Source organism: Erigeron canadensis, chromosome 2 (genome assembly GCF_010389155.1).
Source record: "Erigeron canadensis isolate Cc75 chromosome 2, C_canadensis_v1, whole genome shotgun sequence".
Classification (NCBI taxonomy): Eukaryota; Viridiplantae; Streptophyta; class Magnoliopsida; order Asterales; family Asteraceae; genus Erigeron; species Erigeron canadensis.
In genome coordinates, this window is record NC_057762.1 from 6,861,794 (window position 1) to 6,875,575 (window position 13,782).

At 31.6% G+C, this 13,782-nt stretch overlaps 1 protein-coding gene across 1 annotated transcript; it reads left to right on the forward strand.

The window, feature by feature from the left end:
- The first annotated feature begins 2,566 nt into the window (after window positions 1-2,566).
- Window positions 2,567-7,166, forward strand: LOC122588711 (cysteine-rich receptor-like protein kinase 42). The gene is made up of 6 exons (XM_043760881.1): window positions 2,567-3,572; window positions 4,926-5,039; window positions 5,130-5,480; window positions 5,765-5,999; window positions 6,261-6,405; window positions 6,486-7,166. Exons 1-6 carry the CDS (start codon window positions 2,774-2,776, stop codon window positions 6,852-6,854), a joined length of 2,013 nt encoding a protein of 670 aa, XP_043616816.1. The 5' UTR covers window positions 2,567-2,773; the 3' UTR covers window positions 6,855-7,166.
- Window positions 7,167-13,782: the final 6,616 nt, after the last annotated feature.

Here is a 13,782-nt window from a genome sequence, read left to right on the forward strand (position 1 = left end):
TGATGACAATGAACGGGTACTATACGTACATGATGACAATATGGAGGACAATTGAGGGGCAATGTGTGCAAGTGCAATAAACGGGTACTATACGTACTTGATGACAATAAACGGGTACTATACGTACTTGATGACAATTGAATGACATGAGAACAATTGAGGGACATTGATGAACATGTTTGAATTTTTAGAACTTGATAGATACTTGTTGATGTCGGCATTCTGTGTTCTTGTGCATTATACGTGTTCTAGCTATTGTATAGTTTGTGCAATGGATACATGTGGGACTAGGTTGTGCTACGAGCCAACCTAAATTGAATTCTTGTGCCTTTTAAGGACTTATTGTAAGTGTGTTCCTTGCTTATTAACCTTGTTCATATTGTGAATGGCTTTGGCATTAGATCCTTGTCATTCTCTCCTACGAACTCACCAACCTAGTGTTGACCTTGTTTAGTACACTTTTTAGGTAAACTTGTGAATCCAAGACATGATGATCGATTGAGGCTTGTGCTAGGACCTGGACTTGGACTTACATGGATCCAGGATTCATTCGCTCTATTTTTTTTATGCATTTTATACTTGATTATTGATGTTGGATTCACTGAATCCCTTTTATTCATATAGTTCATATTCTACGATAATCCCATGTATACATTATATCTTTTCAGTGACATTTCGAGCCTAGCTCGGGGTGTTACAATAACGGAACCAAAAGTAAGAGAGACTAACTATGGTTTCAACTAGTACGTTGTTCATTCTCTTAAATGGATTAAATGCAACATCATTCCTAAACTTCCAAAGCTCCCACCAAATGGTAAATATAATTGTAATAACAATATCCTTAGTAACCTTAACTTTAGTCATGTTGTTTACAAATTGAATGAGATCGACATGATCAAAGTGAAAAGTAATATCCATATTAAGCCATTTACAAATAGTTTTCCAATATGAAAAGTGAAAATATTTTCCTTAACTGAACGCGTCTTATATTCACATTCATATTATTATTTTTTATTCGATTTTATTTCCATTTTGATCCAAACCCAAATTAACTCCATCCCAACTTTTTCACATGTATCATTTTCACTGGTGTGTTAGTTAAAAAAAATATTACTTCATATGTGAGAAATATTGTTGAAAAGAAAAACTCTTGTAATCGTTAAGAAAAATTACAAGTTGGTATCATTTTTTCGTTTTCAATAAAAATCCATAGCATATGACTCATACTCTCATAGTTTATCTGCATAACAAAGGAAGTGATGAATTTACATTGAGTCATCCATAACAATACGTATTTTATACAATTGATAATATATACATCTGTTATGAATTACAAAAACTTGTAAATTTATCTCCATCCACATAATAAGACTATTCTCGTGTTTATATCATTAGAAACCATTAGTTTTGGTTAATGTTACAGTAAAATATTTTTCCAATCTAACTAATAATCATACGCAAAACTTTAATTAACAAACTACTTGGACTATAATCTATTTTTACTTTTTCATGATTTTTGATAATTTATAGTAAGTTTTTGACATGTGTATGTAGTAGAAGACTAAGAAGAGAAAATAATATGTAAAAATGATTTTTAATAATATCTAGTATTTTAATTTTTGAACTGTTTTGACTTCATTTGCATTTGATTATCATAATTAGTGTGTTATACGATTATCTTTGTTCGTGCCTTCTTACCATATACTCAGTATTTTTTGCTAATAAGTGGAAAATGATATGTAAAGATATTAAAAGTAAATAATTACGAATGCCTTAAGGAAAGAAACAAGATATCTATAGTTAAATATGATTGTAGAAATCTTTTCTATATTCTTTTACATTTATTGTAGTGATACAAAATAATAATGTTTTTCTAGTTCAAATAAGTTTGTTATTATTAACTTTAGGGAAATGCTAAATACAGCCCTTAGGGCTGTATTTAACGTGCATAAAAAAATTTGTACCTTCCATATTAAAAGTCCGCCCCTGATTTTCATGGTAATGGTACAAATAATTTATGCACCTTAGGGTTGTATTTAGCAAACCCCTTAACTTTATTCTATTACGATAAATTTTTTTTATTGATTTTCTATTTATTAAATTTGTTTTTATAAACAACATAATTAAATTATATTCATTAGACCAGATTTTATTTTTAATTTTTTTAAAATTGCAAATTTGAGTTAACACATAACCCAACTTCAATTTAAGGGAAAAGTTATAATGAAAAAATCACAAAACGTTTTGCTCATATCAATATCTGAACTTAAAACATTTTCGTCATATACCAATTCATTTATTGATGATTGATCATTAGACTAGATTTAAAAATATTACAAGTTACCGTATATTTTTGGATGGCTATAAAATATAAATTTTTATTTTTTATTTTAAAAAAAAATACTATTTAAAAGTTAAAACATACCAATCAATATTCAAAAAGAAATATTATACCATAGTTTGCCCCTTTGCTTGGCTACCAATGATGATGATGGTTGTCTATACTCCATCCATGTGTAAGTGTGTATATATGCATCTTAAAAACAAAAATAAAACACTTCTTTGAGACAGGAAAAAGCGTGTGAAATCTGCTCAAAACCTTTGACTATATCACCCCCTACAATTTTCTTCACATTTTCACCAAAATTAAAATCCCTTTCATCATTTATAAAAACACACCCCACAAAAAACACACCCCACAAAAAAAAACACACACACACACACCAAAAAAAAAAAAAAAACATTTCATCAAAATCCCAAAAAACCAAAAAAAATGTATTCCCACATCTTAAACTTAATAACCCTTTTAATCATCTTGATCAATCTATCTCTAATCCCACCCGCCGTAACTTCCGATCCACGTGTCACCACCGCCAGCAACGTCACCTGCGGCACCGGCAGTCCGACCACCCCAACTTACATCCCAACTTTTGTTCAAGCCATGGAACAGCTGTCGAGCAATCTCAACAATTCCAACAACAATTTCGCAACAACAAATATAACAAATATTCCATCATCAAATAACTCAACTTTTAGTTTTTATGCATTAGTCCAATGTCACGAAGATCTTTCTCGTACGGATTGTCTTGTTTGTTACGCCGTCAGCCGTACGGCCGTACCGGCGTGTTTACCTCGTACTTCTGGAAGGATTTTTTTAGATGGGTGTTTTGTAAGGTACGATAATCATAGTTTTTTTCAAGAAGCTGTTGACCCAAATACGGATACGAAAAATTGTAGTTCGAATTTAAGGAGTGATAATGATTGGAGTGATTTTAGAGGGGGGTTTAATGAATTTAATCAAAGTGTAAGGGGGTTGGTTGAAAATATGACGGAAGTGGCTTTGAATAATAGTGGGTTTAGTGTGATGGAACTTGGTGGGGTGTACGGATTGGCTCAATGTTGGGAGAGTTTAAGTAATGATGGGTGTAGGACTTGTTTGGAAAAAGCTAAAAATGAAGTCAAAACTTGTGTCCCAAGTAGAGATGGAAGGGCTATGAATGCTGGTTGTTTTTTGAGATATTCTACACAGAAGTTTTATCATAATGATGATGAAGGAGGTGGGGGTAGTTCAGGTATTTCATTCTATCCTTTTGTTGTTTTCTTAATACTTTTACTTAATTTTTGAATTCGGTTGCTTGAAACAGTCACGAAGTCGGGATTTTTATGTGGTGTTTTTTTTTTAATCATGATTATGTGAGTTTTGTTAGAAATTTTGGGTTTTTAACTTTTAGAAGTTTAGGTGTGGGTTTTTGTGTTTGTTGATTTTTAGTGGACTCCATGTGTGCTTTTGTGTTTGTGATGATTGTGTGCATTTTGTTGTGATCCCAATGCTTAGAAGTTTCCTTTTTTAAACATGTTCATCATTTTGTTTTTTTACTTTACAATGTTGGGCATATTAATGTTTTGATAAACTTAACATGATGATATGATGATGAATCTATATGGTTTCATTTAAAAGTTTTATACAAATTTGAATGGTTTTCCGTACCCATTTTTTAGTATGATGACCAACTTAGAAATGGAAAATAATGTGCAAGTTTTTTGTTGAAAAGTCGTATTGATTGAAGTCCTTGATTATCTTTTGGTTTTCGTGACAAGTGGTGCCAAAGATTCTCAAGTGAGTCCAAAATTTCAAAATATTATACCCTTATACTTGTTTTTTTGACTTTTTAGGATGTTGATTCATACATCCAAATTGAAAGGTCAAACATTGTAATTTTCATATTCAATATCAGAAGGCCATGGATGTCTTCTTTCATCTGTTTTTAAACTAATCCTTAACAAGTTACTGCAAAATAAAGGAACTTACAAATGTAATTATTTTTTTGATCTAATTCTTGAAAGTCAAACTCTGTGTTATTTGGTCTAATATGGCATTAGTTGGGATGTCTACTCATTGGACTTCCATGTGCAAGGATGTTTCCTTCTTTTTTCTTTTTTTTTTTTAATCTCCAACTCCACTCAAAACTTGGGTATATCTATAGGTTTATTTTGTGAACTACCTACTTACAAGATATCTTTAAAGTTATTTTGTTGACTTTTAGTCTTTAGTCCATCTGTTCTTGCCTTTTTTTATGGTGTGGTGTTTGGTAAATCAATTTGGCATATAAAATTTGATTATGAATTATATTCTAAATCAATCCTAATAGGCATATCTTATAATATCAAACCTGTTTACAAGTTTTCAACACAATGATAATGATACATAATGTCATGTTGAATTTGAGTGAAAGCGACCCATTATGGCAAAGGCTGCTTAGGAAGTCCTTGAACATAGTTTTCCTATGAATGTAATCGTTTATATGAACAGAAAATTTGCATTTTATTACAGGACTTATGGCATGAATGTATATATGTGTTGATTACTTGCAGTTTATTGTATGAGGCGTATAATTTTAAGTTTAACTTATGTTTTTCTATTCCAGCGATTTCTAGTCCAGGAGCCAAAGTAGCTGTTGTCTTGGCTTCAGTTGCCTTCCTTATGATCTCATCCTTTGCTGGTTATGCAGCATATATAAGAATTTCTAAGCGCCGAGAAGGTGAACTTAAATTTTAACACTCAACTGAATATTAAGAAAATTAGAAATACCATTGACCCAAGTAACTAAAAACTTGATTTGCATTTACAGAAAAGAAAAACATGGGTCAACTTTCTAATTCGTTTAACAAGTCTGGATTGAAGTACAAGTATGAAACACTGGAGAAAGCAACAAACTACTTTGATATCTCGAATAAATTAGGCCAAGGAGGAGCAGGGTCTGTCTACAAAGGAACTCTTCCTAATGGAGATGTTGTAGCTGTGAAAAGATTGTTTTTCAATACAAGACAGTGGGTCGATGAATTCTTTAATGAAGTCAATCTGATAAGTGCAATTGAACACAAGAACCTTATCAAGCTTTTGGCTTGTAGTATCGAAGGGCCAGAAAGTCTGTTGGTCTATGAGTATGTTCCAAACAAGAGCCTTGATCATTTCCTTTTCGGTAATTTCCTATTCTTAAACTACTACTTTTGATGTAGTTATCCAATTTTCACGCTAAACTTTTTACGCATCAACTTAAAATCATATATCTTTAAGTCCAACTTACTATACGTTGAACGGCTACCCGTTTGATACCAAATGTAATGTACCAAGCCAAAAGCAGTAGACTAGTCCAAAAACCTTCTAGATTAACATAAAACCGGGTGGGAATTATCATTAGCTCGCAATGTATAGTATTTATCAGGGAGTTCACCTCATATGCTTTAACACATCTATTGTTTGCAGACAAGGATAAAGTACAAGTTCTCAGTTGGAAGCAAAGGATGGGGGTGATCCTTGGGACAGCTGAAGGTCTAGCATATCTTCATGGAGGGTGTCATGTAAGAATCATCCATCGGGACATCAAGAGCAGCAACATTCTTCTTGACAAAGATTTTAATCCAAAGATTGCGGATTTTGGGCTCGTCAGGACTTTTGGGGCTGATCGGAGTCATCTTACCACTGGCATTGCTGGAACTTTGTAAGAAAATCATAAAATATATGATTTAAAGGGTTTTTTTTTTTTTGCAAACCAATGATGTCTCACAAAATTTTGTAAGAAAATGACTATTTTGAGGAAAATATCAATTTTGGACTAATGGTAAAATTAGAATAACACAGAAAGATAAATCAATGTACATGTTCTTTGTCCAAAATCAATTTTTTTACTACTTTTTTGCTTGTATGATGGTTCAAGTTCAAACTCAAACTGTCAATAACTCTTTTTTTTTTGTTATATCAGGGGATATATGGCACCTGAATACATAGTTCGCGGACAACTAACTGAAAAAGCGGATGTTTTCAGTTTTGGAGTTGTGGTTCTTGAGATTGCGTGTGGCAAAAGAAATAACGCCTTTGTAGAAGATGCCGGCTCCCTTTTGCAAACAGTGAGTCTAATAACTTCACTCCATTTCTAAAAATATAACCCCAGCCCATTGTGTTATATATCTTTTGACGTTACATATAGGTATGGAAGTTATATAAAGAAGGCGTTGTAGCTGAAGCAATTGATCCTTTACTCAATGGTGATTTTCCCGAGCAAGAAGCGTTAGAAGTGCTTCAAATCGGGCTTATGTGCACACAAGCATCTGCAGCTTTAAGGCCATCAATGGAGGAGGTGGTTGTGTTTTTGACCACAAAGAGTGGAGACAGGCAAATCCCAGTCCCTCATCAACCCCCATTTTTAAATGCTCGGGCTCTTATGTCTCAAGGGCTAACCAATAGCTCGAATTCTAGCCCATTGACCAAGATGGGCCAGTCGTACACAACATCACAGTCGTCCACGACACCAAGTTCAGAATGGCCCTTAAGAATTGACGAACTGAGCTCGGGTTAGCTCCTTTTTTCGGTCTACAAGATTAGTGTTTATCATGAATATAGAGGACATCTTGTTATGGATGATGGGGGAGGATTTGTGCATAATTATACAACTTTAGCTTCACATTTTCTTGGTTTATTTATTTTTTCTTATGGTTTTTTTTGGAGAAATATTTAGTATTATTAGTTATTAATTGTAAATTTGAGAGAAATTTTGTGAATTTGTTAAGAACAAAATTAGAAGATTTATTTGTTGTGGTGATGGTGGTGGCAAAGTTAAGCAAATCAAGCTTGACCAACAGATTAATAACTAAATTTTAGCTTGTTAGTATCGCTTGAGTGCATACCTTAATTACATTAGTGGTTTGTTTTGTTGACTAGGTGAAATGCTATAAAGTTGATAAAGTATTACTAACAGTCTAACACAATTGATATCAATAATGAAGATTTAATACATCCTACGACCACGAATGTCAGGGTTTCGTTTTCATCTACGGAAGTCAGGATTTTTATTCACAATATTGATACCAATAGAACAAAAATCACTATTAAATTAATACAAATGACTAACATCATTGGCGACAAAAGAAACTCGTGTCTCGCTCATTTGTCTTGACCACGAGCTGAAACCACTGCGTGAGACTCGTGATCCGACTTGTGATTAAGGATACTTGGTGCTATCGATGAGCCTTTTTTTTCACTCTCAAATGGTCATAAAAAAAGTAAAAAAGTATATTTAAAATAGTGACAGGTGTCATGCTAGTAGTTGATTAGTGATGAGTTAAAGATATTATGAAAAACATATAGTAGAGAAAAAAAAATACTGATATATTTAATTGATGTAACATTAATTAAGACTAGTGATAATTAGTTATATACTCCGGTACCGAGTTTTTTCCTAAATTAGTGTAGTGGAAAAAATTATTTACTAAATTAGTATAGTTTCAAAAATATTTACTATTATGGGTTAAAACATATTTTAACATGATTTTTATTAAAAAGATTTACAATAAGTAGATAGAAATTCTTTTGTACTATTACATATAAGGATTAATCGATTATGACTTATTTTATTATACCATCATCTCAAGATTAAATATTACATGTTAATGCAAGCTTTTATAAACCTTGAACTGATAATCAGATTTTCAGAAGTGGAAGCAAATCTTTTTTAAGCATGCAAAATTCAACTTAACTGGAATGAAGATAATATAGGTGAAACTTAGATGGGTTAAAGTTGAATGACTGAATCTATTGATATCACAAAAGTTCGTCTTTTTATAAAAATTATTACTTGTTATCTCTTGTAAATATTGACATCAAAATAACAAAAATTATTATAAAAGAAACCGATAATATCAAATAGCTTCATTGACTGATGATATAATTAACAGACCACAATTTTGTTAAATGTTAAAAGCGGATGATATAAATATAAAGCTTGAATTTACTTCCAACTTTTTGACCAAATGTTATAGATTTGTTAAAAGCTTAAGGTTATGCCCCTATCGAAATAAATTTGTTTAGTTGAAGGTTTTGGTTAAGGATATAAAATTCAAATTTAACGGGATGAGGATAATTTAGGTGAAATCAAATAGGTAGATATATATGATATAGGTATTATATTGTAATTTAGATGGAAGATAATTTGGGTGAAATAAGTCCAAAACTTTTTTTAAAACCATACTAATTTAATAAATATCTTTAAAACTATACTAATTTGGTAAATAGTTTTTCTCATTTTACCAATTTGAAAAAAAACTCCCCCAGTACCCCAACGTGAATGATCTAGTAAATTAGTAATCAACAAGTTTGTAAAACATTATATAATACTTTGTTGGTTGAGGGAAAATGATTGAGAGATGGGTAAGACCGTAAGACGAAAATGGGAATTGATGTCACATGCAAATGTCATATACATTACTATTTTAGGGTAAATTTTGCTTCTAGAAATTAATTAAGCAGCCAATGTGTTTATCTTTTTTTTTTTTTTGAACATTACCCAATGTGTTTATCTACAACCAAGTTTTCAAGGACCACTATCGATCATTTAATGCTTTTTTGATTTTTGTCCCCTTTCAAATTTAATACTTTTCAAACAAAGTCTTTATGAAACATATATTATAATATTAGAAAATAAATTTAACTATGAGAGGAAGAAATGGATTAGAAAATAAATTTAATTATGAGATAATATTTGCTTTATATAATGCAAAAATTGCAAATGCTTGTTTATTCGAGTGGCTTCTAAACATACAATCACTAAAGAAAATTTGTAGCAAGAAAGTTAAATCATGACGGAAACAAACAAAATATTTTTATTTTTTTTTTGGCGTTTACACTACACGCTAAAAGTGCTTTTGTAACTTTATTAATTTGTATACTATATAGTATATATAAGTGCACTTTGTAGGTAAAAAGAAAAAAGTTACAAACGGAACGGTCTTTTGTTCTTATAGATTGTTACACAAAAGATAAGACTTCCCAGCTATTTATACAAGAAACAATCTTTTAAAATCTGGAGGCATGCGAGTTTAAATTCTGTCAAAAACATTTGGAGATGAGACCTTTATAATGTTATATTCATTCAACACACGAGAGAATAAACTTTTTAGGTCATTGTCAGAATTCGAATTTAGGAACCCCTTTCAAAGGATGTTGTTAGTTAGTTATTCATTTTAAAAAAACAATAATAAAAAAAAACATATGACAACGAAAAAAACATCAAGATGTTTAAATGATTGGATCCTAAACAAACACATGTGCGAGTTGTGGTTAGACACATTATCTTAGTTAGCTTTCACAACTTACGTTTCGTATTAGAAAATTTTTTTTGGTGAAGTCAACGACACTAATGCTCGATGCCAATGAGAGATTATTTCTGTAGATATATCATAGTTAAAAGGTAAGACTTAAAATTTTAATTTGTTGCTTCTACTTCTACACCCTCAAATTTGTTGTCAAATGATGAGTGTTAACACTGAATAGCGTGCTTTTTGTTTCTAGAAAGACTTAGGTCATGTTTGGGATTTAGTAGTATTTGGAATTTTGCTTTTCTAGTTTTCTTTCAATTATAATTGTGCTAGTAGTTAGGTTGGATGTTATTTTATTTAAAATAACATGCAGTGGGTTTCTATTACGTATAGTAAAATAAATTGTCTTATCTTATGAGGTAGAGGATTTAAAGAATTAAAGATGCAAATCAAAACAGAAAACACGTATTGATTTGGAATTTAAACTATAGAAGTTCATTTTCCCCAAAGTTCCCTAGTGATGAATGACGACATAGATATACATATCTTCATATCTTTATACCAAAAAACCTTATTATGAATCGGATAATTATTAGAATGGCATCGTTTTAAAAATTAGATCGACACAAAATGATAAACTTGACAATAAACCTTCACACCTTAAGATATACCATCTGACCCGAAACCTAACATCTCCCTGAACCTACTAGGGCACTAGGCTACTACGACCATCTGACACTAGCTAGGACCAACGAAGACACATTAATATGGATATCCAACACTTGGTCTTAGATCAAGTCAGTAGTGGCTCAAGGATAAAGCAAGTGAACAAGGGCTTTAGGCCTCAAGTATTCGAAGGCCTTATATTTTTCTAGTTATGCATATGATTATGCAGAAATGAGAATTAGAGAACTTAAGTTTTATCAACTAGGTGATAGTTGCTTTAGTAAATACAAGTTTTTCAAAGCTTAACTTATTCAAAGCTTAACTTATGCGAAAAGTTTTATTTGGTCAAACATCACATAAAAGATTAGATGAAATAACATTTCTAATCTTTTAGGAGTTATTTATCATTTCCAATTACTGTTTTGTTAAATTTTTGCATTTAATCAGATTGTAAAAATTATACTCTATTTAGAATATCAATAGTTTTGTTACCCGAAAAGGCCCTGATAATAAGAATTTGCTTTAGGCCTCCGATTTGATTGAGCCGCCACTGGATCAAGTTAGGTCTTCTTTGGGGAACTGGCGGAGGAGATATTGGCTTAGAGACCAGAGATTGAATCTTGATTTCCATGGTTTTAGACATTTACCTTTTTAGTATGTTAACAATCTTGTTCTGCATGAGTGTGTGAGTTCCAACTCTTAGCATACTGCTCATTTTGGATGTCAGTGCTAGTGTTCGAATCATTCACATTTAACATTTACCGTTCCTAAAAAATACGAACATCCAACCGAAGAAATTTCATGCCTCGAAATCCCAAATACGATAACACTGGATGTTTGGTATGATGGAATGGACAGGTGAGAAAGGGAATGAGAAGGACTTCTCTTGTTTGTTTGCAACGAAGAAATGGAATGAGAAAGGAGAATCAATTTCATTCTCTCCATTCTCTACAAATTGTAGAGAATTGGTGAGAATGGAAAAAAAAATTTCTTTTTTTTAAGATGTTATATGTAATAAATGTATTATTATTTAAAATTTTAATTTTTTTTATATATTCATTATCTGTGGGTACCAAACAACGGAATCCATTCTCTTTCCAAATACTCATTCTTTTTCTCGCTATTTCCATTCTCTATTACATTTTCATTCTTTATGATTCCGTCCTACCAAACACCTCTAACGGGTAATCACCCGTTGGAAAAGCATATAACGAGTAGATACTGGCCATGTCCTTGAGCATAAGACAAAATCTACCAAAATTAAAATACTATGTATAACTTTTTTTTAATTGATTATATTATAATCAATTAAAATTGTTACTTTACCAATGTACCACCAACTAGTTGGTTTGAAAAAGTTTATTTAATGACTTATTTCACAATAAATTAGGTCTTGTTTGTTTATGATTTATTGAACTTAGAACCCCAGTAGCCAGGGATGTTTCACTAAATTTGTTATGCGAGACCCCGAGGAGTTTACTCCAAGGTCTCGATTCGAGCCTTGGTAGGTTCTCCTCGACGATATTTTTCAATAAATGAGGTGGTATGGTAAGAAAGGCTATTTAAGATCAGCTTAGTGTGGGACCCATTCGTTGTGCGATTAGCACACATTATACGCGTCTGAGGTAAAATTCACTTGTTAAAAAAAAAAAAAAAAACTTAATAGAATAATAAAATCTATTTGTTGTTGACTTAATAAATAAAAAAATAATTATATTGATTTAATACGTAAATTATTATTTAAGTATTCAATTAGTTAATGAATAAAGAAATAAATATTTTAGAGAACTCTAGTCATTTAGAGCTCAAATGTAAAGGCAAAAGCCTTGCACTTGGGTACAAATTTAATATAAAAACCTTTTATAAAGGTTAATGAATTGGAAATTTTTTAATTTTTTTTATATAAATGAATAAAGTTAATGGAAAGATGATTTTGACATTTAAAAGTTTTTAACATTATCTCTAATGCTAACTTGTCCATTTAAAGTGCCTTTAATTGTCATAATATTTCTTAACAAAAACCTTTAATAATCATACTTCATTTCCATTACATACAAAATTTAAAGAGTTAATTACAGAAATTGTCCTTGTCGTGGACCGTCACTTGCAACTTTTGTTCATAACTTTCGAAAATTACAGTTTTAGTTTAAAAAACTTTGTCCCGTCAACACTTTTGGTCCTGGGTAATAACGTCCGTTTAATAAGTGGTCACGTGCCAAACACGTGATGGGTATACTGGTCTTTTCCTAACACAGGACTGATATGTCCATTTATATGCATATTCCCATATCGCTTCTAAGTTGTTTTAAGCTTAATTATGTGTAAATTATTTGTATATTCGATGTTTTGATGGTATTGTTAGTGATTTCAGGCTTAGAACAGGTACATTGGCTAGAAATAGCATTTGGAAGGATAAAAGATGCATTAGGATGATTCTTGGACGAATACGAGTGAGGACGAGTTGAAAAATACAAGTTTCGTAAAATCTGGGAGCTTATGCGGCGCACACAAGAGGTATGCGGCGCACAGAAAGTTTGGATTTTGGACAAGGAATTTGGTGATTGTTCCTATGCGGCGCACAAAAGGGCTATGCGGCGCATAACGGGCTAAGGAAAGTCTGAAACTTGGAAACTCTTGGTTTTGTGCGTCACATAGATGGTGTGTGCGGCGCATAAAGTAGGTCGGCTGAAGGGTTTTTGATTTTTCACTATAAATACAAGACCATAACCCTCCCATTCGATACACAATCACTTCTAATCGATTTTAGGGTTCTTTGGGGCTATTCTCAGCAGCTTTTTCGTCCATAAAGGTCTAAGGGTTGTTCGTGAGCTTCAAGGCATTCGGTTGTCGATTTTCTTAGCGTTTACTTGTTTTCTACACATTGGTACAATATGTTCTTCTATATTTTTACTCTTTGTGCTTTGTTTATGATTATGAGTAGCTAGATAATTCGTCATCCACTGAGATGAAGTGATACATTGAATAATGGTTGCATAATCTTTTGAATTCAAGTTGATTTAATTTAACGTTGTGTCGTAATCTTAGCTTATTAATTCTTTGTTATTTAATTCTTAATTGCGGATAGTTTTTGCATAATCTCAGTGGTAACCAGGTTGTGTAGAAGTTATTTTGATTGCTTGGTTAGAAGCAATTGTTTCTATGACGGGTACGGTAGAAAGTAATTGATAGTTAATAAGGGTTAACGGGTTAATGGTTGGGTACAATCAATAGACACAATTGTTATCTAAATAACCAAAACAATTAATTGGCTTGAAAGTTATGAAAGGCGTCTTGAATTTGGCTTTATTCTGGTGATTTTATTATGTATAAATGTATGTATAAATATAGATATAAATATAGATTTAGGATCAGATGATGAGTGTATGGATATAGATTTTGGTTGGATTTTGATGTATATCAGATTTGTTTTTCGGAATGATCAAGATAGACTACCAATAGATGATGATGATGATATGCATTATTGTTAATTACACTTTTGGTCTTGTGTTAAGAAAATGACGAAAATAC